Source organism: Octodon degus, unplaced genomic scaffold (genome assembly GCF_000260255.1).
Source record: "Octodon degus isolate 3935 unplaced genomic scaffold, OctDeg1.0 scaffold00133, whole genome shotgun sequence".
NCBI lineage: Eukaryota > Metazoa > Chordata > Mammalia > Rodentia > Octodontidae > Octodon > Octodon degus.
Genome location: NW_004524709.1, coordinates 3148418 through 3175644, shown reverse-complemented (window position 1 = coordinate 3175644; position 27227 = coordinate 3148418). Strand labels below are relative to the sequence as shown.

The 27227-nt window shown below is 45.1% G+C and overlaps 1 protein-coding gene and 1 pseudogene across 2 annotated transcripts in view; both read left to right on the top strand.

Annotated features, from left to right (window-relative positions):
• The first annotated feature begins 755 nt into the window (after nt 1-755).
• Nucleotides 756-1973, top strand: LOC101572204 (annotated as a pseudogene).
• Nucleotides 1974-8537: 6564 nt separating this feature from the next.
• Nucleotides 8538-27227, top strand: part of Pfkp (phosphofructokinase, platelet) — a 65110-nt gene continuing 46420 nt past the window's right edge. The window contains exons 1-2 of one of the 2 annotated variants that reach the window (XM_012516919.2): nt 8538-8753; nt 24216-24289. In XM_012516919.2, coding sequence (XP_012372373.1) covers nt 8642-8753; nt 24216-24289 — 186 coding nt within the window. In that variant the 5' untranslated portion in view covers nt 8538-8641. The remainder of the gene's footprint in view (nt 8754-24215; nt 24290-27227) is intronic. The other variant, XM_023701332.1, reaches the window with a different exon arrangement.

The following is a 27227-nucleotide window of genomic DNA, read 5'->3' as shown; positions in this document are numbered from 1 at the left end:
TATAGACTGCTCAGCAGTGTTGGATTGTTTTGCTAAATTCAAACAACTATAGTATTTAGATGCCAATGAAATATCCACCTCTGACAGAACTAAACAAAGGGATACAGAGGAAGGATCATTTTGTATTTATATATACAAAATAGTTAGGATAGATATACAGCTACTTTCATTTAATTCAATGAGAAGAAAGAGGTGTACTAATAGTGTTTGGACTGGCTATCCTGTCTGTATCTTGTACTATGGATAACCACTAAGAAGATAACAATGTACTGTGTATTGATTATTGAAACTGTTCTATTAATCAGCTTTGAAAATGTCTCATTCATATTTGTTTCTCAATAAAACTAAAACAAAAAATGAAGAAATGGGCAGGGGTTTAAGAATCTATCTAGCCGGCGTCCCCGCCGAGGGGCGCGCGGGCCAGCATGGCCTGACCTCCGCGGCGACGCCCTCGGCCACGGGAGCGCAGGGGCAGCGCCCCCTGCGGGAAATGACCGCGCTCCGCGCCCCTTCGCGCTGAAGTGCTTGTTGAGCGTGCACCCAGGCACGTATCTGTGTGCGTAGAAAAACCCAGGAAGGCTGAGCAGTGGCACCTCCACCGAGTCATCTTTGCTTGCTGAGATAACAGGGATATCAAGCATATATACTTGCTGCTCTCTGCTTCTAAATACACTCAGAACAAGAGAAATTGGAACTAATTTTTAAACTGTGCATACGTTCTGAACATGATGCATTTTAAAAGTGGGCTGGAGTTAACTGAATTGCAAAACATGACAGTGCCTGAGGACGATAACGTGAGCAACGACTCAAACGATTTCACTGAGGTGGAAAACGGGCAGATAAATAGCAAGTTTATTTCTGATCGTGAAAGTAGGAGAAGTCTCACAAACAGCCATTTGGAGAAGAAGAAATGTGATGAATATATTCCGGGACGACCTCGCTGGGCATGTCTGTCTTTAACCTGAGCAACGCCATCATGCGCAGCGGGATCTTGGGGCTCACCTTTGCCCTGGCAAACACTGGAATCCTCCTTTTTCTGATACTTTTGACTTCAGTGATTGCTGTCTATATATTCAATAAACCTGCTGTTGATCTGTTCTAAGGAAACAGGCTGCATGGTGTATGAAAAGCTGGGCGAGCAAGTCTTCGGTACCACGGGGAAGCTGGTCATCTTCGGAGCCACTGCTCTGCAGAACATCGAAGCAATGCTGAGCTACCTCTTCATTGTAAGGAATGAGCTACCCGCTGCCATAAAGTTTCTAATGGGAGAGGAAGAGAAATTTTCGGCCTGGTACGTGGATGGCCGGCTTCTGGTGGTGATGGTGACCTTCGGCATAATTCTCCCTCTGTGTCTCTTGAAGAATTTAGGGTACCTTGGCTACACTAGTAGATTCTCCTTGAGCTGCATGGTTTTATTCCTAATTGTGGTTATCTACAAGAAATTTCAGCTTCCCTGCCCTCTTCCACAGCTAAATTCGACAATAAGTGCTAATTCAACAAGTATGTGTACACCGAAGTATGTCACCTTCAATTCAAAGACCGTGTATGCATTGCCAACCATCGCCTTCGCCTTCCTGTGCCACCCGTCAGTCCTGCCCATCTACAGCAAGCTGAAGGATCGATCCCAGAAAAAAATGCAGATGGTTTCAAATGTCTCCTTTTTTGCCATGTTTGTTATGTACTTCCTGACTGCCATTTTTGGCTACCTGACGTTCTATGAAAGTGTACAGTCAGACCTCCTTCACAAGTACCAAAGCAAAGATGATATTCTCATCCTGACGGTGCGGCTGGCTGTCATTGTCGCTGTCATCCTCACAGTTCTGGTGTTATTTTTCACGGTGGGATGTCAGTGCTGCCGTGACGTCTTCCATCCACTCGGAGCTTTTACCTGCCATGTCATTCTGACTTCGGGGAAGAATGCGCAGTCGCGTGGTGCCAGGCCAGTAACTGAGGTGGCTGAGGACGCAGCGTGATGGTGTCACAAGCCCGCCATTCCGTCAGTGCTGCCAGTGACTTAAGTGGCAGCGTTCACTGCACTGTTTATCAGACCTCAAGAGGACCCAAGAACCGCTTCAGACAGTGGCAAGGACCGTGGGAGAAGTGCGCAGAGCAAGGAGTGTGTTCCGGGGGCTGATTCTTAATCTGTTTTTTCCCATAATAAATGTCTTTAAAAATGCAAAAAAAAAAAAAATACTATCTAATGGTATTTTTGCCTTCTTACAATTGTGAAGCAATTCTTCTTAAACTAAAAGGATGCCCTCATGGGATAGCAGGATGGCATGAAAACAGGAATGGAGGACTCCAAGACTCAAAAATCATGGGCATTTAAGAATGAGAAATTTCCCTAAATATATTAAATATTTGGGAGAAACTTCACTATTTTTAATAAAGAAATAAAGTTTCATAAGGACCACTTCAGATGAGAAGTATTTTTTTAGGGTGTGCAGCAATATGCATAAGGCCAAATGCAAGGAAGACCTATCCAGCTCGTCCACAGCAATGGCTCTTTCCTCAGGAATGTCCAATATAGCAATTTTTCTTCTTATTCCTCATGAGGTCAACTCCTCATTCATTCATTCATTCATTCATTCATTCATTCATTCAGCAAATACTTTGGTGGAAGGCCCTGTTAGAAAACCTGGGGCTGCAGAAGTAAATAAACAAAGATCTTCATAGTATGACATTTAAGAGGTTGGCAGGGAAAACCAGCCAAGAAACAAAGCAAACAAGTAAGAATAATCCTGCTAATAATAAAGTATGTGTGACACTAGTTACCAGTCCTTTGTAAGGAAGCAGGAAGGAAAGAGAAGAATGTGTTCAGGCTGTAAATTCTTGTTATGTTTTATGTCTAGTTGTCCCCCCAAAGCCTCATACAGTCATGGGGCAGACTTCTAGAGTTTGTGGTTAACTCATGATCCACTGGGATTATGGGTGTGATTGCTGCTGGGATTATGGGTGTAAGTGCTGCTGGGATTATGGGTGTGAGTACTGCACCCAGCCTGGAGCCCATAGGCTGAATGCAACTTAAGGGAGACAGACTTGCTCTTGGTAGCCATTGTGGCTACTACTCCTCCAATTTGCTCTTGCTCTTTGCTGCCACCATGAACTGCTGCCCTCCGCTATGTGCCACTCCGCCTTGGATCCAGCCAAGTATGCACTGAAGCCTCCAGTAACTGTGAGCTAAATAAACCTCTCCTTTGTTCATTTTGGGTGTCGGGTATTTGTCCCAGCAATGAGAGAAGAGTAACCAAGACAGTTCTGAAACAATGTCTTAGTTACGTTTCTCATTGCTGAGAAAAATCCTAGCACCTAAAGTTAAAGGAGGAAAGGTTTACTTCAGCTTACAGTTTATAGAGGTTTGAGTCCATAGTTGACAAAAAAAAAAAAAAAAAAGAAGAAGAACTTTAAAAGGGACCAGGGAGATAGCTCGGTAGAATAAGTGCTTGCCTGGCAAGAGCAAGAGCCTGAGTTCAATCCCTGGTTCCACCAAAAAAACAAAAACAAAAAACAAAAGAACTTGAGTCCATAGTTGGCTGATCTCAAGGCAGGGTGGTATGGCAGAGGGGCATCACAGAGGAGAAATAGTCCATGGCAGGCAGGCAAGAGACAGCAAAGCAGCAAACAGCAGCAGGCCTGCCTTCTCTCTGTTCCTCATAGTCCATCCAGGCTGTAAGCCTATTGATTGGTGCCACCCACACCCAGGGTTGGGCTTCCATCATCTACCCTCTTAATCCAAGCATCACACTCTCAATCCATATTCACACCCTAATCCAGCCCAAAACTTCCCACCTATGACCACATGAGGCTTTGGGGGAACGTTGGGCCATAACAAAGGGTGATTTGGAAAGCAATCACCCTGAAGGTGACCTTGATGGAGGAGCTGAGGCAAGTGTACAGGATGAGTATGGAAGAGGAATGCTTGAAATTGAAGATAGATTAAAGGTAAAGGGTGGAGGTCATTAAGGCTACCATGTGCCTGGATGGATTTTAGAGAAGGGCAGAAGCAGAACAAATTAGAGAAAAGCATGAGAGAAGGAGCGGAGTGAGGTGAAGTGGTGTGCAGGGGGCTTTTACACTGCATGAATAGGGGGTCACAGGAAGAGAGGTGGAGCTCTTAGTTCCATCTGATGAGGCTCCTTTGGGCTCCCTCATCAAGGACACACAGGAAATGGAGGCAGGGTCAAAATAGGGGAAGAGAAGGGAAACTGTCCCTTGGTTTCAGGAATTATGGTCCAAACTCAGATGGTACCATAGGTGATCAGAAACTCAGAGAAGCAAGCCAGCAGGCTCTCTTGATAGGTTTAGATGTCAGTGACTGACAAATGGCCCCAGGATTTCACCTGAGCAGCTGCCAGATAGAGTCCCTGGGAATGGTGAGCAACTCAAGAGGAAGGGTGTGCAACAGAGAAATATAGAAGTCTGAGCTCAGTGAAGAGTCCCTACAGGTGTGAGATGCCAAATACCCATATACATGGAGACACTGTGGGAAGAAGCTCCACCTTGGTGAGATCCGGTCAGCAGGCATAAGTGCCCCAAAGTGCCTGGGCACCTTGCGGTGTGGCACCCTGCTAGTGGTGTTCAATCAGCCCTGCAGTGAACCGCTCTCCTTTTCAGAATCTTAAACTTCGGTACACAATTGGAAGCTCCCATGGTCTCTACAGAAAGGAGCATTTACACCTCCTCTTTGTTCTACTTCACCTTGTCCTAAGCAAGCAAGAATGACTCCCCACCACCCCTGCCCTCTGGTGTTCAGGCTCTAACCTTCAAGTGAGAGCTAGACTCCAGGCTTGCCTTTAATGAGTAGAATTGGGTAAGTGTGTGTGTGGGGGGGGGTGGCATGTTTCTACAGTACTAGAATATGAAGTCTGTGAGTTCTAATGATGACCTGATCTTCCCCAGATCTTGTCACACATTTTTCTGGAGAAGCAGCAACTCCTAGTGAGTAACTGACCTTCAGCCCAGCAGCCTGCCTGGGACTGCATCCTGCCAATAGGGGTGAGCTCGGAGGTAGTGCCTTCCCTTTGATCTTGCACGTGATACCTCTCACACCTGCTTGGGTACAAAGATTCCAAAGCAAAGGACCAAGTAAAGTCTGCCTGGATTCCTGGTCTACAGAATTCCTGTGACATATCCCTATGCTGTAACTATCTGCTGGTATGAGCTATGAAAGCTTGGAATGATGGGCGGTAAAAAGGAAAAAACAAACATGTCCCATTGTGCTCAACATGACATGCAATTTTTTTCTTTTCTTTTTTCCCCCACCCCCACCCCGGCGGAACCAGGGATTGAACTCAGGCCCTTGCACTTGTCAGGGAAGTGCTTACTCTACTGAGCCATCTCCCCGACCCAAAATGTAATTTCTTTTCCCTCTTAAATCAGATAATTCTTTTGTAAAACCAAAGTATTTAAAAAAAATTTAAGGGCCGGCCCAATAACTGAATTGACTAAAGAGCCTGCTTAAGCACAGTACAGCAGCTAGGGTTTGATCCCCGGTGTGCCATTGCTGGCCCCACCCATGGGGCACCCTGAGAGGGAGATTAAGACTGGACGTGGTGGCACATGCCTGTAATACCAGCCCTTAGGAGGGTTAAAACAGGAGAATCACTATGAGTTTGATCTACGTAGATCTTGTCCTAAATACAGGAAGAAAAAAAAAATTTAAAGCTCTAGTTGTAATGCAAAAGAAAGAAAAAAGCAATGGCAGTTTTTCCATCATAGCTGCTGTCATACATTAATATTCTGATCAACTGACCAGAGGGTTAGAGCTCATCAGAGTAGTTGTAGGGGAATGGTTAATTACCTACTGAACCACATAAACTCAATTTTTTAAAAAAATTATACCTAAGCTTGAGGGTCTGATTACTCTATATTTGCTTTAAATTCTCTATGATGTTTTACTCCAAAACCAATACTTGTTTATTAGTAGAAAGAAGATGCTATTCATAACAAGCAAAAGAAAGGAACTTAGGGCTGGCCAGATAGCTCATTGGATTAAAGTGCCTGCTTAGGCAGACACAGAGGACAGGGGTTCAATCTCCTGGGCCTGCCATGTGCTCCAACAGTAATTGAGACTGCGTGGTGCCACACACCTGTAATCTCAGCACTTGAGAGGCTGAAAAATAGGAAGGATCACTACAAGTCCGTTCTGTGTAGTGAGACCCTGTAGAACCTGTACTAAATACATTTTTAAAAAGGAAATTAGAAGACTGGGTGTGGTGACACCCACCTCTAATCCCAGCTCTTGGGAGGCTGTAAACAGGCAGATCACTATGATCTAGTAGGGAGACCCTGAACACCCTGTAGACCCTTCCCTCAAATACAAATAATAATAATAATAATAATAATAATAATAATAATAATAAAATTGGGGTCTGGAGAGATAGCTCAGTAGAATAAGTGCCTTACTGGCAAGCACAAGGTCCTGAGTTCAATCCCTAGTACTGCAAAAAATAAGTAAAAAGGAAATTAAAAGTACATATATATGTGGGCTCACATTGTTTTATTTTTATTTTTAATGAAGGGTCTACAGGGGACTCAGGGTCTCACTAGTAGATCGGACTCTTAATGATCCGCCTGTTTACAGCCTCCCAAGAGCTGGGATTACAGGTGTCACTACACCCAGTGTCAATTGCTGTCTCAGCGCGGCCTGGATGTGGGGGCGGGGGCGGGGCCAGCTCAGCAGGCCCAGATAGAACCTCATCACTTGCCTGCTTGCAGGCGCTTTAATCCACTGAGCTGTTTGGCCGGCCCTCACATTGTTTCAAAGTCTTTTTACTAACTTCTGTGTCCTGGACATACTTCCATGTTCTTTATTTATCTTCTTGACTGTAATAGCATATGAATGGTGCTCCAGTATATATTTTTGTCATAGTTTATTGAAACCATTGTCACGTCTGAACTGTTAGAGTGTATCTATCTTTTCTACAGATAATTTTGACGACAAACGACCAATCCTCTAAGTTATTAATCCTCTAACCATTAATCTTATCAGCAGACAAATGGCATTTGCCTAAGATAAAATTCAGTGTGTACTATCTTTGTAAAGTGGTGTCAATCTAGCAAGCCATGAATGATTAGCACTTGTATTCTACTTCACAAATATTGGGCCTTAGGTTACAGAATCCTTTGGAGCATGACGCTTAGAGCCTAGAAACCCTTCCTGCCTTAGGGAAGTAAAAAACACCCACTCCATGCCATCTTCGGATCACCCAGGATTCTCCTCTCCATTTTTAAAATAATGCTCAGCCTCAGTGCATTAGCTGCTGTGCAACTTTGCACTCAGCAGGATACCCAGAAAGCTCGTTAAAAAAAAAAAAAAAATACACCTTCTGCATATTCCCTGGCTGTATCCCCAGAAATGGAACTTGGGAGAGGCACCTTATCCACAGCAGTTTTTCTCTCTCCCGCAATTCATTTTTGATGTTCAGAGAGATGAGCTGGAGGACGAGGCAAACATCCAACATAAAATTATGTTCTTCCATCTTTGTCTATGATTGCACTCACGTAAAAAAGCAAACTTGCTTTCAAAGCTTTTGCTTTCTCTTTTCCTTCTTTCCTTACTTCTTGTTCAGTAAACACTGATCGTTTAGGGAAGAAGTCCAGGGTTGCTACCCCGACCCTCAACTGTCCAGCGGGGATCACTTAGGAAAATCATCTCTGGGAGAGACCACTGAAGGAACTGTGCACCTCGTGAGACTCAGCTTTCTGCTGGGGACCCCTGTCACAGCGCAGTAAGCAAACTAAGTGAAGCTCCATAAAAATTAACCCTTTGATAATCACACAAGATTCTGGCTATAGATACTTCAGCATTTGTAGTTTCCCGTGGAGCAGTCAGGGACCGGACAAAGCAAGGGATTCCGTTGGGAGGGACGCTTTCCTTTCATCCTCTCCAAGCCTCCCCTGCCGCGCCTTCCCCTGCCGCATTCAGATTCTGCAGCCTCTAGGGTAGAGACGCGGGTGACTCTAAGGGTCGCACCCTGCATCCACCTACGCCCACTTCCTTCGCTCCTCCCAGCGTGAGGCTGCAGGACCCAGAGACGCAGGGTGCCTAAGCCGACTCGGGGAAATTATGGTTTTGTAGTTGTCCCGCTTGTGACGCCCACGTTTTCCCACTAACTTGAGGACTGGCTATTCGGTCCTAACCTCAGGATGGACGTAAAAATCTGGGGGACTCCGCTGATCCGAACGCCACCCCCAGGGAAAATGCTGAGGGAAACCGGGCGCGCGTTTGCAGCGGCTAAGACGATGCTTTCTCCCCCAACCGCCAGAGTTCGACAGACCTGCGGAGCTCGCGCTGCGCGTCTGCGTCCCCACCCATCAGAGGGCTACCAGCCAGGCGGTGCTCCCGTGGGATCCCACCTGTGGCGTTATCCACCCTCTCGCCCTACGCGCCAGGCCCCCCAGTGCTGCTACTCCCGCGGGGCTCCGCCCCATCCACGCCCGCCCCGCCCCTCCGATCCTGCCCCTCCGGTCTCCGCCCCGCCCTGCCGGCCCCCGCCCGCCGCGGCCTATTGGCGCTGGTGGAAGGGCGGGCGGGTCCTTTGGGCGCGGGCCGGGCGGCAGTTCCGAGGCTGGCACGCGTGGGCCAGGTCCTTATTGCCTGCTGCGCACCGGCCACCTGGTGTCTCTCTGGCTGTTCACCATGGGCGACGGCTCTTCCTCGACTCCCAGGGGCTCCCTCCCGAAGTTCCTGGAGCATCTCTCCGGGGCGGGCAAGGCCATCGGTGTGCTCACCAGCGGCGGGGATGCCCAAGGTACGCGCAAACCGCCGCCGGCCTCAGCGGCCTGGGCGAGGGGAGGGAGATGCTGGAGAACAGGGTAGCCAAGGAACCAGTAAAAGGGGTGGGGTGGCGGGTAAAGCGATAGGGGAAAAGCCCCCGTGCCCCGAAACATCAGGGCAATTGAGGGTTGGCGGGAGCCGGCGACCCGCCCCCATTGCGGTGGGTTGGATGGGGAAGACGGAACGAGACGGTTATGGGGCTCTTCATTAGGAAGATAAATCAAATTTTCCACCTTCTAGGTTCATTTTAGTCAGTGAGATTGGCAATGGAACCGCTCCCCACCCTCAGGAGGTCACTCTGCACCTGAGTCGTAGTACGTGGGCCTGGGGACCCTTCCAAAGCTTAGGTGGCACGCGACCACGCCGATGCGGCGACACCCGCCCGGAGCTGGGTTATACTGCCCCACCCCAGCCCGGCGCAGCCCAGCCCCGGAAAGGTTGTAGGTGAACAGCCGGGTTCCCGCGGCGCGGCTCAGCGCGGCCCGCCGTCTGACGTCCGCCACGGGGCGCGGAGTCCCCGCTGCTGCATTGCGGGGTGCGCGGGGGCCCGCTGGAAGGTCCATCCTTGGCGGTGCTGCGGCGCCTAATGTTTCCGCTGGGAGATTTAAAAAAAAAAAAAAAAGGTTGTCCTTCCCCTGCGCATATCTTCAGCCGGCTTCCGGCGGGTGACAAAACTGAAAACTAAAATGGGTCAGTAGGCCCTCCCTGCCATCCTCCCCTAGACGGGAAAGACCAGGAAGCGGGGACTCCCGGACGTCACCGGCAGACGGGGCACGGGCTCCACGCTTCCTTTTTACCCTAAAGTGGAGGCTGATTACAAAGCGGAGGAAAACCCAGGTCCTTCGGCATGCGTTCACTAAGAGAATCTTTAAAAATTAAAATTAAAAAATGGGGAGCGGGGAATAACTCGGCCGCGGCCCGCACCGCTGGCCCTGGGCGCTCCAGGGAGAGCTTGAGTTCCGGGACAAACGAGTTTCCAGATTCCTATTAATCCCCGGTGAGGGCAGCGTAGATCAGCACTTCTCGGGCAGAGACAATCCTTGCAGCCTTCAGGATCAAGCAAGCTGGAGACAGGTTTCCTGCGCTAGGTTTTGGTTTTTATCTCTTCCCTCGGGCCCCGGAGGTCCAGAAACCCCATTACCTTATTTCCTCTTGAGCAGCGCAGTGGCATGCTCAAGGATGGAACCCAAAGCCCTCGCCTTCTGCCCACTCTGCGGGTGACCTTCTCTTCGCCCTTGAGCCTGGAGAGGCGGGCGCGGGTGCGGCAGGTTGAGGAGCTGTGGGTGCCGCCCCGCCCGCCGCGGGCGCCTACGTGATGCCTGGCCAGTCGCCGCCGGAACATGCTCATTGGGACACCCGGGACACCCGGCCGCGCGCGACGCAGCGTGCGTGGGGCAGAGCCTTAGCAGCGCGAGCTTAGGGGCCAGCGCTGCAGGGTGAGTGAGGGTCCACAGCGAGACTCTCCTCGTGCTTACATTAAAAGAGGCAATCGTGGCCAATCACGGCCAGCACCCCACAGGCCCGCCTTCCTTCCTGCAAAAGGGATGGATGGATGGCTGTAGTATTAATATTTTAGTAAAGTGATCCTCGTTATAAACATTCCTCGTGAAGGGTAGGCTTCTCAGAGAATGAAAATGCACAGGCTGAATTGTTAAAAATAGGAGAGTAAGGGGAGATTTCATCTACCCTCTGGAGTTAAACAGGAGCTGGAAGGTGTGCTGATACAGGGTCACCTGGGGTCTGGACCTGACTCCCCCACCTAACCCATCCCCCCACCCTGTGACTTCACTTCCCAAGCCAGGGGCTTTGGAAGGATCCACGTGTTCCAGAGACCTTGTGCTAGCCAGGTTAGAAAGCAGTTTTGACTCTTACCCTGGCTAAGGAAGAAGCTTAGCACTGGAAGAGGAACTGGATTCCTGCCCCTCCTTTAACACAGAGCTCTGAGGTCAAGGTTATTTTAAAAAAATCAAGATACTGTATCTTGGGGAAAAAATTATGGATCTTTCTTTGGAAATCCCTATCCAAATGTTTGCTACGATACTTGTTGATTTGTGGGCAAAACAAGGCAGAGTCATCATTTTCTGTTATTTATACCAAGTCCAACAATTGAGAGAAGTTGGACCATACCCTGGAAACCAAAACTAGGAGGACGTTGCTTGGTTAGCATGATGTCTGGTTAATGGGAGATGGGTGATCTTATTTTAACAGGTGGCATCAAATAGGCCCTCATGCTTCCAAATGTCACATGTGGACTGCGCCTGAGGAAACCAACCATGGCCTCTTGTCTGGGACTCAGTCTTCCTTAGACTCCTATAAACAGTTATGTCTTGTTGCTATTTTTTCTTTCTGAAAAAGACCATCAAGAGATATGTTCCTGGGCCGGGGAGATGGCTCAGTAGAATAAACACTTGCCTGGCAAGCGCAAGGGTCTGAGTTCAATCCCCAGTTCCACCAAAAAAAAAATATATATATATATATTCCAGGCGCTTGGACTTAGCAGTAACAGATTTCCAGGTCTTTTTGAGTAGGTTATTCCTTGAAGTGGTGCCTGTTGATTGTACCAGGCTTTTACTATTTTATGTTGACTCTATTAGTAATTGGTTTTTCCTGAGAGAAAAGAAGGTTACTTATAGCTGAAGACCAAACAGAATACTCTTAAGTCTTGATTTTTTTAGGAATTTTCTACTCCAATGTGAAATTATAATAAAATTCCATTCTGAGATGATTAAAGCTACTGTTTATTCTACACTTCTTGTATATTAGGAGCTTTACAGTTCTTATGCCTCATTAACATGGCTTCAAGATAGATATTTCTTCATTTCGGAGGTAAGGAGAAAAACCCATAAAGAGATAAGTGAGTTAGGCAAAGCCGTGAAGCTCCTACGAGGTGGTGGTGGGATTTAAACCACACTGTATGAGAACTTAGCCTCCAATACTCTACACCATAGTGTGTTCTTAAGAAGAGGTCTTTCTCAGGAGGCCAGGCAATCTCACCAGTGCTCAAAGTGCAAACACAACTTGCGCAAACTTATGCAGAGCATCTTTTGGCAGTTTTGTCAATGGAAGAGTAAATGCCTTTTGAAAGTAATAGTAAGCAAGGTGGCTAAAACCGTGTAATGTCATACTTGATACTAAAACAATGCAGTCCTCTTTTTCATTTCGGGAATAATTATAAAGTGAATCCCCAAATCCTTGGTTTTTTTTATTGCTTCAGGCCCTATATTAAGGAAGAATACTCTAAGGCAATTTTTTTTTTAAATTTTCATCTTCTTTGGATCTTTACAAAATATCTCTGCAGAATTAGACTGATTTCTCTTTAACCTAAAATAAGTTCCACATTACTGAACAGGCAGGCCTACTATGACTAAGTACCCACCCTCCAGCAATATTGTGTCACCTACTAAGGATGATTCATGGTCTTAGAACACAGGCTGTGGCTTTGGCAGGGCCTGGTGCATAGTGGAACTGAGACTGCTCAGCAGTCAAAGTGTATGCTCTTTGGCTATGACAAATGAACATTAATACAATGTTTATAGACACTCTATATAACATTTAGTATGTAGAAGCATTTCTAATCATAGTGAAACTCACTGGCATTTAGTGACTGCATAGTGTAAAATTCTCACAGGTGCTAACTTATCCCCATTTTACAGTTGAACAAAGAAAACCTGAGATGAACCAGCTTCCTGCATTCACAAAACTAAGTCTTGTTACATTCTGTTAATGAATAGAATGATTTGTTCTAATGGAGTTTGTAAATAGGATCACAAGTCCGCATCTTGTACAGCAATTAACCACTAAGAAGAATATATGCAGTGTATTATTTGTTGAAAAATAAAAAAAATTAAAAATTAAAAAATATATATATACACAACTGAATGTCAGAATAAACAATATGTACTGAAAAAAAAAATAAAAAGCTAAAATCAGAAAAAAAAACAAAAAACAAAAAACTAAGTCTTAGGGACAGGCTGCATGATAGCAGAAGCTGTGCAGCATGCTGAGCGATAAGGACTAATAACAAAAAACAGTGTAGGTCTAACCAAATAGCTCAGCAGACTAAAGCCCTGCCTAAGCAGGCGCAGTGACCCAGTGACTGGGTCTGATCCCAGGTGTGCCATGCCACCCCACCCCGACCCTGCACTGAGACAGTGAATGAGACTGGGCATGGTGGCACATGCCTGTAATCCCAGTGCTTGGGAGGCTGAAAACAGGAGGATCACTGTGAGTCTGATCTGTAGTGAGACCCTGGGACTCCTAGTGATCCTCCTGTTTTCAGCCTCCCAAGCGCTGGGATTACAGGCACGTGCCACCACACCCAGTCTCATTCACTGTCTCAGTGCACCTGGGGGCAGGGCTGGCATGGCACACCTGGGATCAGACCCAGGTCACTGCGCCTGCTTAGGCAGGCACTTCAGTCCACTGAGCTATCTGGCCAGCTCACGTTTACATTTTTAAAATTACAGTAAAAGACACCTTGCCATTAATCCTTTTCAAAATGCTTCCCCTTGCTACAAACATGTTCTTGCCACTTTCTGAAGCAGCTCTGTAAGTTCCTTTTCATGAGGGCCTTTACTAAGTGTGATCAAAAATTCAGTGACTGCCTCTGCTGTGTGTCACCTATTGGAAAATCAGGCTTGTAAAAGTATCAGTATGTCCTCCATCTGACACAGTGAGACATCTGGCTCATCTCGGAAGTCACCTGTCATCAATGGAATCAATTCAGGACCTCAAGGATCCACAACAATGCAACTAAAGAGAAGCATGAAAAAGAGCTTTCAGAACTACTTCAGGAAGTGTCAAGAATAATGGAATAATGTTCAAAGCCCGTGGTAGTATTTTGAGGGGAATAAATGGCAATGTTCTTCTACCATAATTTTTTTTTTTTCCATCTTCTTGTGGTACCAGGGATTGAACTCAGGACCTTATGCTTGCCAGGCAGGCACTTACACAGCTGAGCTATCTCCTCGGCTCTGTAAGAGTTTTTTAAGTTTAAGCATCTACCCTATTTTTCAGTCATACAGATGAGTCTATTCACCATTATATTCCCAGCATCCAGCATGATCAAAGCAAGTGGCAGACACTCAGCAATTGTGGACCTGTCCCTCACTTGAAATCACCAGTAAAGAAGTGACAGATGACTAGGAATCATGTCTGTCTTCCTATTCCATGAAGACATTTAGGCAAAGTAAACCCTTACTAATCACTAATAACCTTTTATCCTCAGAACAGTATTGTGATCTACTAATGCTTCGAGATGAAAACTTTAAAACTGTGCAGAAGTGTGAGGTACTGGTAGGCTTGCTCCAGGTATACTAAGCTGGCTCTCCCTTTGACACATACAATCTGCTCACCGTATTCTATAGATTCAGCCAACTTCAGATTGAAACTATTGTTTTAAATGACATATTGTAGTACACACATGTGGGCTTTTCTTTTCCCTTGTGATTATTTTCTAATCAAGACTGTATCACAGCCTTTTATATAGCATTTACGTCATGTTAATTATTTTAGATAACCTAAAGATTTAAGTATATGAGAAGATGTATGTAGGTTATGTTAAAGTCATATACATGGTCATTATAGAAGGAACTTAGCTACAAGAATTCTGATATCTGAAAGCAATCCTAGAACCAGTCTCCTGGGGGTACCAAGGCACAACTATAGAACATTCACTGAAGATCTATCTGTATTATTGGGAGTTTTACTTGGAAGCTGAGGGTGGTGACATAGGACTGTAATCCTAGCACTTTTGGAATCTGAATTAGGAAGATTCAAATTGAAGTCCCACTTGGCCAATTTAGCAAGACCCTGTTTCAGAATAAAAAAGACTGAGGATATATTTCAGGGCAAATGAAAGCCGTGGGTTAAATTTCCAGTACTGCATTTATAAACAAGCAAACAATGAAAAGAGTTCTAAGTGGGTTCTTTCTATGCCTAGAGCTGTGTTTGCCTAAGAGCCACGTGAAGTGCAGAGGGAAAAGAGTATAACGGATGCTCATCTCCTACCTCTCACAAGGCTTTTACTGTGCTGAAATTCTGCATATTGTTCTTTAATGGATTTTTTGTAGTTTAAAGTATAATTAATTTAGAAAAAGAAATTGGCTTTAAGAGGCAGTATATAAGTTTAGCATTGTCCTACCATACAGTGGGAGATTAGCTGTACCTGCATCACTTTCTGTGATTGTAAATCTGTGCTTGTGTGGCATATTCAGATGAGCCCTAGAGGCTAAACATTTCATCATCTTTCCTAGTAAAAGCACGCTTTCCTATTTGGGTACAGAAAACTGAAGCTTTCTGATTGAGAACTCAAATCTTTTATCAAGGAGAATGGAAGCTCTATCAATCTGGGAGCCATCAGAAGCCATTACATTTAGAAATATGAAGATAGCAACATGTTCAGGGCACAAGTATCTGGATAGAAAACTCTACATCTACTACTCTTGTGATTATTAAAATTCTATATGGGGATAAATAACAGATGGCTCTGTGTTAAGGAAATAGATGAGTCACTTTTCGAGTTACTTTTTTCAACAAGCTTTGTCTGGTGTTGTATTTTTATTTCTTATAAATTATCTGCTGGGAGGTTCCAGTTCTTCCTCACCCACCTCTATTCTGTACATCTTCACCACCCTGCTCTTCTCTTGGAATTACAGTAATTGTGCTTGTCTGGATGGGAAAAAAAGCAGCAAAACCTGGTAGATCAGTGTACTGAAATACCAGCGTCTCACTTGGAAGTCCTGGTTTTGGGTCTGGCATCTACTAATGCTGTAGGATCTCATTTGTTTGTTTCCTTTGTTTTGTTTTTGTTTATCATATTCTCTCTCTCTCTTCCTCTCTCTCTCTCCCTCTCTCTCTCTCTCTCTGTCTCTCTCTCCCCCCTCTCTGTCTGTCTCTCTCTCTCTCTCTGTCTCTCTCTCTCTCTCTCTCTCCTCTCTCTCTCTGTGTCTCTCTCTCCTCACAGTGAAGACTTGATCTGTCTTCCCCAACTCTTACCTTAGTGAAAGTCTTAGGCAAAAGGGGGACATGTCAAAGACAGCGAGACTGCTCTAGGTCCCTGGATGAGCCTAGGGTCCATTAGCACTTTTTCCACTCTTAAGGTGTTTGCAACCACCTGAGGAATCCTATACAAGGACAGATGCTGAGTGTGTGGGTCCAAATGAAGCCTAAGAGGGGCCCGTTTTGGTGCTACTGGTCCACTACATGGGGTGTGACCACACTGAGCCAGGGTCTGTGTGCTTGCAAACCCAGGCTCTTCTGAGGTTTCTCCAAAGCCACCCCAATAATCCCACATGAATGTCTTTATACTCTGACCAGCCTTTTGAGTGGGAAGATTCATTAACATAGGAACCTTCATCTAAAAATGTATATGTAAGTGCTCTGAGCAGAAGTTCTCTGACTGGAAAATGATTAAAAGGGTGACATATAGTAACCTCACAGTCGGTCCTGCTTGTTTTTTCAGTTCAGGTTCTGTTTCTGTTTTAATTATCAGTGTACATGTGAATGGGCCAAGCATGTATTATGTGTCAGGGAACACATTAGGCAGAACCGTAGCACCTTCTCTCTGTCACTGTCACTGTGGGGCAGATGGACTGTGTCTCAGTGGCTGCTGATAGCCAAGAAGGAAACTGGACCTAGGAAAATCTGCTGTTTCACGGAGAGGCCCCAGGAAGCCTAAATGTAAGGAGCCAGCAGGAAGCAGCTGGGAAGAGCTGGGAGCTCAAGCCCTGAGGGGGATGGGAGGAAGCTGCCTAGGGCGAGGTCTTGTCCAGATGAGGGCCAGGTGAGGACTTTGGATTTACCTTCTGTGAGCTGGAAAGTCACATGCAGGTGACTGGCTGCCTGTGATAAAGGCGAATTTTGAAATGGCAAGGAGGGAAGAGAGTGCGTTTAGGGGCTTACCAGGACCAAGAGTAGGTCACACATGGGGTCCAAAAGGATGGTGTAGGGGACAAAGGGGCCTAAGAGTGCCAGGGAATGGGATCCACAGGAGCTCACCTAGAGTGACAGTAAGAAAGACAGCATGTGAGGGGTACATTTGCCCAGATGAGGAAAGGATATTCTTCACAACAGTGTCCATAATGGCAAAAGAAGATGGGGAGGACCAGCAAGAAACTATTCGTAGGATATTCATTCCATCAACTCCCAGAGTAGTATAGTCATCAGCATATACAGTGCAGCTTAGTGTTTTTGTTTTTTGTTTTTGCGGTATCAGTGATTGAACTCAGGACCTTGTGCTTGCCAAGCAAGCACTTATTCTACTGAGCTATCTCCCCAGCCTCCAAAGCTTAGTGTTGATAGACGTGGCAAAACGTGTATTATCAAGTGCCCAATAGAAATGGGGGCCTACACTATTAGCTTGTATTTTATGCACAATTTTAAGCAATGTAGTGGCCATGTTAATGGAAGTAAAAGGAGGATGTGAAATAATTTTTTAAATACACTTTAATCACTTGAAATGGAAAGGAGGGAAGAGAGTGAGTTTATTATTACATCAATAAAATTTTTTGAATGCTTTTTCTTTCCACATCATCTTTGCAGTCCAGGGGGTCTCAGTGCATCACCTTTGGACGAGTCACCATGGCCAGAGACCACCCTGAGGGGCAGTGCCAGAGAGCCGTGGGTGGCACGTGGCCAGCTGTATCCCAAAGGTCCCTGCAGGAGTGCTTTTGTGAAAACTTGGAGAGTGAGCGGAGCACAGCTGATGGTTCTCACATTGGCAGTGGACAGTGGAATGCAGCATGCTGGACCGCGGGCCCCATGCTGGCCTGGAATGCCACTCTCCAGATGTCCCTGTGCCTGGCATTCCTTACCAGCGCTGTTCTTTCCTCACGCACCGCTTTCCGGAAGCTGTTCCAATCTCTCCTCCGTTGGCTACTGCCACTCCTCCTGGAAGAGCCACACAAGAGCTCCTGGCCTCCCCTGTGCTTGTTATCTTTCTCCTTACCTTTATACCTTTTGCCAGCGGGCACTGTGTAATGTATTTTGTTACTTGAGTAGCAAGTGCTGAATGGGCGTGTTATGAATTTAATTTTTGTTTTTGTTTTTGTTTGGACAAACCAGTAAAAAGTGATTAAGCTGATTTTAGTTTTCAAATCTCAATATTGAAATTCCTAAGTAAGAATGATGAAAAGTTCTGCTAGAGAGATAGCTCAGGCAGCATAAGGCCCCTGCCTGGCAAGCTCAAGGTCCTGAGTTTGGTTCCCAGTACCACAAAAAGAAAAAAGAAAAAGAAAGTTCTGTGAGATGTGCAGAGACAGTAGCTCAGTGCAGTGAAGGCAGTGAAATGAGATTTTCTTCAGTTAACAAAGACAAAAGGTCAAACCCAAATTATTTTCACAGAGTCAATGTATATTTCTCATTTTTAGTTGCATTTTTTTCATTTGTGTATTTGGTATAGGATCTCACTACTCATTGTGATCCTCCTGTTTTCAGCACTGGGATTACAGGCATGCATCACCACACCTGGACTCCATTATAGCTCAATGCGCCCCGAGGACAGACCCAGCCTGGTGCCACATGTGGACTAAGGATTGAGCCCTGGTCCCTGAGCTTGTCAAAACAGGCTCTTAGTTCACTGAGCTACCTCACTGGCCCCTTTAAGTGCATCTTTTTTTTTTTTTTTTTTTAAGTATTTAGCACAGGGTCTACAGGGTCTCACTATGTAGATCGTACTTGTAGTGATCCTCCTGTTTTTAGCCTCCCAAATGCTGGGATTACAGGCGCGCACCACCATGCCCAGTCTCAGTCAACATCTCAGCACACCCCACGGGTGAGGTGGGGCTGGCACAACACAGCAGGGATGGAACATCGGACACTGTGTCTGCCTAAGCAGTCTGCTGAGCTATCTGGCTGGCCTTTTTTGTTTGTTTGTTTGTTTGTTTTTGTTGTTGTTGTTGCTCGAATGCCTTCAGGGCACTTTTGGCCAGCGGGAGAGTTGTGAGGTTCGAACTCCAGCAACCTGAGGCTGACAGCTTTGTGGAAGCAGCCACTTAAAGGACTGAGCTAGGGCCAGGCCCCCCTGGCCCTTTTTAATTGCATTGTTAACTAACATGTATGTGTACTGATGTATACAGCACAGTGTTGTGATTCTAGCATGCAGTGATCCAATCAGGATAGCAGGCTTTTCCCTCTCCTTGTGAGCATCACTGCTAATTATTCAAATTGTATCAGAACAGAATTTCAAGAAGCATTTGCAAGTGAGGAAGGCCACCTCTGAGTAGCTGGAAAGTAAGGATTTACCTCAGACCTTATTGCCAGCCCCTGCTGTTGTGACATGAAAGCCCCAGAACCATAAGGAAGAAGTTATCATGTCACTATTTTATTTGGACTGCATTTTAGGAAGAGGCTGTTGAAGTATGTATACTATAAGAAAAGAATCCAATAATCTGTCCTATTTTACTTGCATCTATTTCCCACTTAACTGTTCCCTCAAAGGACTGCTTTTGTCTCAAAGTTCATTTTAGTTTTGATTCCCTTAACAAGATCATACTTTCCCCAAGGATTAGGGATTAGATTTTGGCAAATGAGGAAGAGACTGCTAATCACATACTGAGTCTTTCTTGGTAGGAGGATTACATTTTCCCATGGAAATACTTAATGAAGACTGTTTGATTCTCAGGTCATGGTTACCAGGACCAAAACCAAAATGAAATGGCTTAACCCCACCATGACTGAACTGCTCCTAAAAACAGTAGCTTCCGTGTTGGGTGGGAAATTCTTTTTTCTTCTTTTCTACTTGTAGGGAGAAGGGTCTATAGGGTGTCCAGGGTCTCACTACTGTATCAGACTCATAATAATCCGCCTGTTTACAGCCTTCCAAGAGCTGGGATTATGGGTGCATGTCACCACACCCAGTCTCAATTGCCCTCTCAGTGGGCCCAAGGGGCAGGACCAGCACAGCAGGCCCAGGGGTCGAACCCCTAGCCCCTGCTTGCAAGTGTTTTAATCCACTGAGCTATTTGGCCTACCCTTGGGTGGAAAATTCTGAAACCACTTTTGTCCCAAATGCCCGGTGGCTGTGCCCATGGGTAGCCCTAAGCAGAATTATGTACCTGCATGAGACTGTCAAATGGAAATGTCAGGCTCTGTGTTCCTCACCAGCTTCTTGCATTTCCTGTTTCCTGTCCTCCAAGCCCCACTCCCCTCTCATCCTGTAGAGAAGGATGAAGCAGTTGAAGCTCATCGTCCTCAGGCTTCAACTCCACGGCCCAGCCCGAGGCAGCACTTTGCTGACTGCATGCTGATTCGAAGGAGCCTAAAACCCAAGCAGGCCCTGCTCCTAAGCAGCTGACAGTCTGGCCCTGTAAGCTTTCTTTTCCTGTAAGCTTCCCTCTGGTGATTCAAATATGTAGCCACTTAAAGACAGAAAATTGGGACGCCTTTTAATCCAAGCAGTCTGGGAGGCTCAGGCATGAGGGTGCTAAATTCAAGCCCAGCCTGGTCTTTTTAGCAAGTTAGTGAGACTCTGTCCCACAATAAAAAAATTTAAACAGAATTGGGAAAGATCTCAATCCAAAGGCCCTGGGTTCCATCCCCAGGACTGCAAATAATAACAATAATAATAATAATAATAATAATAATATTTAAATTGCATTCCACCATCTATTGTGTTACCTTGGGCTGATCAGTTTATCCCTGCTGAGCTTCAACTTTCTTATGCCTTCTGGGAGTCTCAGGACCCCAGCAGGCTTCCTGTGAGATTCTACCCAGCAGGCTCCTGGCACTCCATTCCTGGGCTAACCTGGATGCCACAGGCTTCTAAGCTAAAGGAGAAAAAAAAGACATTTGGTTTAAGTGTTCTACCAACTTGCAAGTGAAAAAAAAAGCCCTCTAGGCTTTAGAGCCCTGTGTCTTAATCTAGCATGGCTCCCAGGACAACTGGGAGCTGTCCAAAATGTAAACCTCAAGCTCCACCTGAGAAGCCCTGGAGACCAGCCTAGCAGCCTGGGTTTGACCAAGTGCCCCAGGGGATGACAGCAGGTTTGGGAGGCTAATCCAGCCCAGAGGCTGTTGTCAGACTTTGAGGGACATACGTTGCTGTTGAGGATATATAATACTGCACTGGGGTCTCCTGGAGGTCAGCTTTCTATTGCATTCAGTTTTTAACAACCTCATTCCTTCTGCTATTTCTTTCCCATGTACATTTTCTAAATCCCCAGGGTTGTTCATTCAGCGGGAAAGGCCCTGTAGAAAAGAAGTCTTCAGAGGAGAAAGCAAAAGGGCAAAAGGCTCATTCTGCCACTTTGTCCCCTGATTCCTGGTGCTGGAACATTCTAAATGTTTGCAGTTAATCCACACGTTAATGGCTGTAGCATAAAGTCCTAGAGCAGAGTGTGTGTCAGGAGACTGGGAAAGACTACTCTTTGGATTGAAGCTTGAGGAAGATGAGCTCCATGGGAGTCATCCTTCTGTACAGGGTGAGTGGGGAGTGTGGCTTGGAGGACAGGAAACAAGGAGGAAATAAAGAAGCCAGTGTGGAGTTTAGGTCAGACTCCAGACATGCCTGAGGGGCCTGCGCCCACACTCAGGCACAATGACATACCTCAGGTGTGAGCAAAAGCAGGAAGGTGGTTCTGTCTGTGAGGAATAAGGGGAGCTGGATGAAGGGGAAGCCAGAAAGTCATCATAGAGGGACAGCAGGGGCCTCCCAGAAGAAGCATGAGCGGGGTAGATGCTGAGGGCCAAACAGAGAAACTTCCTGATGCCACTGAACAGGGAGGAGAATCTCCAGAGCCTGGCCTGACCCACCTGTGAGGAGTTTGCTTGGATTGTCTTCTGTCAGGTCCTGGGAACCCAGGGCAGGGGCAAGGTGCACTTGTGTCCTTGAACAGAGCACCCTTACTGCAGAGAACTTCCCAACCAGAAAGAATGCAGAAAGAGCAAGTATGAAACTACACATAGGAAAGTGCGAAATGTGATTGAAAGTGTGAATGCTTAAGAAAAAATTCTTACACTATAGAAATATATATTGCCTTTAGTCCTCCTGAGAATACTCTACTCAACTGGTTTCAAATACATTTATCTCACCACTTTTGCCATTTCCTGCAACAGTTCTGGAAATCCTTTCGTGAGTATCTTTCATTGTGCTGTCATGGCAGCCCTGGTGTGCTGAATTGATTTAAAACATTTTTACCTTTCATTTTACAAAATCGTTCCGACTTTGGGGAAGAGCCAGGAGTCTTGCAGTGCCCAATCTGGTAAATAAGGTTCATGAAGACACATAGTCGTGTTTTTATGAGCTTGCCTGCCTATCTACCAAATGGCACTTGGCAGCAGGATTCACCATGCCTTTTATCAGACCTTGTAGAGACAAAAAAGAGGTCTTCCAGACTGCTTTAAAAGTGACAAAATGATGGAATAAGTGTGCTTGAAGTGAAGGGAGTGTTTTGAAGGCAATGTGTTATTATAATATTTTTCTAAAAATTCAAGCAATCACCATGTTTTTGGTCACCCTTTGTAGCAATGTGACATCATACCATGTTTTTCAAGGAATGGCTCATGTAGATAGTACCTCAACTGTAATTATTTTAAATAAAAGAATGTAATTTTTTAATATATTTGATGCAGGGTCTCACTACACAGCTCAGACTCATCGAGAGCCTCTTGTTTTCAGTTTCCCCAGTGCTGGGATTACAGGCATGTGCCACCACACCCAGTCTTGGTGGCCAGCTTAGTGCGCCCAGGGCAGGGCCAGTCAAGGTATGTAGTGCCAGGGATTGAGCCCCAGACCCTGCACTTGCCTAAACAGACACTTAGTCCACTGAGCTATCTCGCCAGCCCTAAAAGAACATATTTATTAGGGCCAGCCAAATAGCTCAGCGGATTAAAGTGCCTGCAAGCAGGCACAGGTGCCGGGGTTTGATCCCTGGGTCTGCCATGCTGGCCCTGCCCCTGGGACACTCTGAGACGGCAGTTGAAGCTGGTTCCCAGCACTTGGGAGGCTGTAAACAGGCAGATCACTATGAGTCCAATCTAGTAGGGAGACTCTGAGTACCCTGTAGACCCTTCCCTAAAATACAAAAAAAAAGTATTTGTAAGTCATTTGCAAAAACACAAGAGAAAAAAATCGCTGTAATCATTTCAGCCAGTATCTGGCATAAATAACATTAGAGGGAAACAGTAAGATTCAGGAAGGAATGTTAAAAGCTGTGGGGTTTTTTTGTTTTTGTTTTTGGTTTTTTTTGTTTTTGTTTTTGTTTTTGTTTTTTTCAGTACCAGGAATTGAATTCAGGACCCTGCGCTTACCAGGCAAGCATTTATTCTACTGAGCTATCTCCCCGGCCCAAGCTGTCATTTATTTAAGAATAGGAGCTATTGAGAGAAATAGTAGTATCCTGCTTAAACGTCAGAGAAGGAAAATCAAGCTGCTCAGCACACAGGGGAGGATGTAGACTCATACATTGACCTGAGAAGTATATTAACATGTACTTATTTCCAAGTATACATGCCTCAGGGTTTTTTTCAGCAAATAGGCAACGTCATTCATTACTATGACCTTCCGGAGGCAATGAATTCAGATCTACTTTTACCCACCTTCAGAGCCAGTTCACCATACAAATTTAGTCTTCTTGTCAATCACAACGTACTCTTAGGGAGCTGCTTGTTTGTACATTTATTTACCAAAGCCTCACTCTATCTTACATATTCTGCAAAATGTCCAGCTCTGGACTGTTTCCAGAATTTAAATACATGGAGACTTGGAGCAGTTGGAAAGCTCAGCTCTGCTCCATTCTGAAGGCATCTCTGAGGAAAGGGTCCGTGGGCCCAGGCAAGGATATGGGACTGTTCAGGTTCCGAGCCATGAGGTGCTGCCAAGGAAGTTTTCGCCTTCCAAAAATGGGGCAAAGTGGAAGGCAAATGGGATTTACCTCACTTACATGATAATACATTGCACAGAGATGCTCTAAATTCCTTCTAAGTGTTTTATTTCCCCTTGATTTACCTTGGTTGTGTGTGGTCAGTTATAGTGGACAGCTGTAGTTCGCCTAATGGTTGCATGATTTGTCTTGTATTTAAATCCGTCACCTAAAATTTCTAAACATTGATAGCTCATGTTGAAATAACCAAGTTTTGACCTCAGGTCACAGACCCGTTGCCCTGTTTAGTCTTTGGAGTTGAGTAACTTAAGTACCTGCCTCTGCTGTACTGGGATTGGATGGAGCTGCCAAGAGGAGGCAACGATGTCCCAAACTGAAGGTTCCCTGGGCTCTTTTACAATGACCATAATCATTCACAGATGAACCCTACCGTGCAAGGTACCCTGTATTACCTTGCAGTCTCTCTCCATCCTATACTAATTAGTGTACTAGCTTTTCATATTAGGAAAGAGGAGCACAGGAGAAGGTATGCAACTTGCTCAGTCTTCATCGATTAATAGCAGAATCCTAATTAGCCCCCGGCTCTTCAGTAACAGTTGTTCCTGTTCCCTTCACAGGTATGAACGCTGCCGTCCGTGCTGTGGTGCGCATGGGGATATACACAGGGGCCAAAGTGTACTTTATCTATGAGGTCAGTGTTTGTTCCCTACGTTGTTCATTGTTCCTCCTTTTTTTTTAATGGTAGTAGCTGACATTTATTATATACTTAAGACATAGATGTTATCTTTATTCTAAGTATGTACATACATAAGGAATTTATAAAGCAAGTAATTGCATTTAGTTATTTTGTTGTCAGTCTGGGTAAACTGGCTGTCACCTATATTACAGAAGAAAAACTAGTCTACTAGAAGCAATATTTTGATCATATATTAAATTAAGCAACATTATATATAATACACACAAGACTTAATACTTGGTGGTGGTTTTAAAGTATAGCTACTAGTAATTGAAGGAGTAAAGATTTGATTTAAAGTTTACTTGACTCCTAAGTCTATGACCTTTCTTTTTAATTTTTTTAGATTTTATTTTATTTATTTATTTATTTTGTCAGAACCAGGGATTGAACTCAGGTCCCTGCGCTTGACAGACAAGCGCTTATTCCACGGAGCCATCTCCCCAGCCCCTATTTTTATATAGAATAAAAAATGTATTATGTTCATAACTTTCATACAATTGATAACATAGAGAGCAGTAAAGATTATCGTCCTTTTTGTGACCCAGAAGTTCATTGCTCGAGGCCCTGCAGTTCCTGTCTCTCTTCTGCCTGCCTCCTAGCAGAGATAAGAAGGAATCCAAATCTTTTCTCTTTCTTTCTTTCTTTCTTTCTTTCTTTCTTTCTTTCTTTCTTTCTTTCTTTCTTCTTTCTTTCTTTCTTTCTTTCTTTTTTAACATTTGGTATATAGGACTGATTTATAGGACTTGATTTATAGGACTGTTGATCTCAGATATAGTATTTCTCTGTAGCTCGCCTTCCTATAGAAGTAAGGTGGTCCTTTCTGCTATGGGTGGTTTGAAGAAGCACAAAGACACATGAGAGAAAACAGCCGCTTTGAGCTGTGCACCATTAATGTGAAACCCAAGCCCCCCTCCTCAGTGTCTATCTGGGTTTCAGCTTCAAAATGAAGTCATCAGATAGCAGGAGGGCACAATGTTCTCTACTTTTGAGGTCCTAGCAACATAGGAATAAGTACTATTTGGAGAAAAGGCACTAATCTAATTTGAAGCACATTTCAGGAACTATTAGGAAAAACTATTTAAGTTGCTGGATTCTTTTAAGATCACAATTGGGCCGACCAGATAGCTCAGCGGATTAAAGTACTTGCTTAGGCAGAGGCAGGGACAGGGTGGCCTGCCTTGCTGGCCCCACCGCCAGGGCATGCTGAGACAGCAGTTGAGACTAGGCATGGTGACACGCACCTGTGATCTCAGTGCTTGGGAGGCTGAAAACAGGAGGATCACTATGAGTCCAGTCTGTGTAGTGAGACCCTGTAAACCCTGTACTAAATACATCTTTTTTTAAAAATCACCATTCATATTTTAGGCTGATTTCTCCCCTTATTATCTGTGTGAAAGACTGGAAGGAAATGTGTTCACTATGAAAATTATATCATTTTTTGTAGACTTTTTTTTTTTTACCTCCCAGTAAATTACTGTATTTGCTGCATAGATTCCAGCTAGTGCTTTACATGTCTATACAGTGTTCCATCACATCGATGTGTCTTCATTGACTCCAAAATTCTTTTATCATTGAACCATTTAGGTTATTCTTCATTTTTTTACTATCTTAACACTGCAAGATCTGTATTAATAATTTAACGCTGTTTAGTATTTTTTATCAATTCATGCCCAGATGTAGTATTGATCAATTTATTTTTATTTTTATTTTATTTTATTTATTTATTTATTTATTTATTTATTTTGTGGAACCGGGGATTGAACTCAGGCCTTTGCACTTGCCAGGGAAGCACTTATTCCACTGAGTCATCTCCCCGGCCTTTTTTTTTTTTTTTTTTTTTTTTTTTAATATTGGTCAATTTAAAGGATTTAAAGGATGTGATTCTGAAACTTCTTCCAATCCTCCTCCCTGCCGAGCTATAACGCAGAAGTGGTGACACAGGATTCCTGCCCAGTGTGTGTGCAGCTGCATGCTGCTTACTCCTAAGCACTGCCTGGACTTCCCTCTCTGTTTGCTAAGTCATTTTCTCCTTTTGTGAGAGGGCTCTCCATTTTCTTTGCTTATTTGTCTGCATTACCATTTATCATTTTCTAGAAAGAGGCTTTTTCCTATGTTTTACTTTTCTTTTTTTACACAGTGGGTATGTGTTTCTGTTCACATTTATCTGGTCTGGATAATGTTTAAAGGATGAATCTAACCCTAGTGTTTCTAAACTATTGTTCTGTCATTTTCTGTTTGGGTGGTTTTAAGGTCAAATTGCCCTTGTAAATTTCCATTCCTGGGCTTCAGCCCCAATGACTGCCGCCCCTTGCTCATCCATGTGGAATGAGCACATTAGCCTTGGTGCCGCACGCGCCAACTGCCACCACCACCCCCGACCTTGGAGCTGCCCACAGATATCCAAGCTTTTCACCTGAGCCTGTTTGCTAATTTATGCATCTGCTGCAAAGCATGCATACATGCACTGAGACTATTTCCTGTCCTCTCTTTTCTCTCCTCCTCCTCCTCACTCTTGCTTGCTCTTCCCTGCCAACACACACATACACCTCTTTCTCTCCCTGTCTCTCTTTCTACCTCTCTCAGAGGGGAGGGCCTATGTTCTGCCTTGGATCTTGAGAGAAAACTGCATTCTGTTGTGAGAACAGTTCCTTCCTCACAAGAGAGTGTGGTTTGGGTGGAGGGTGTGTGTTGGGCTGGGCATTGTGCCACTCCCAACACTGTGATACCAACACTTTGGGAGGCTGAAGCAGGAGGATCACAGCCTGGGAGCCCAGCCTGGGCAATTTAGTGACTTAATAAGACCCTGTTTCAAAATTAAAAGGGCTGACTGGGGGGGGTGGCTGCAATATGAAGTCAGTCCTCATTTAGGGGAGAAAAAAAACTATGCCCAAGA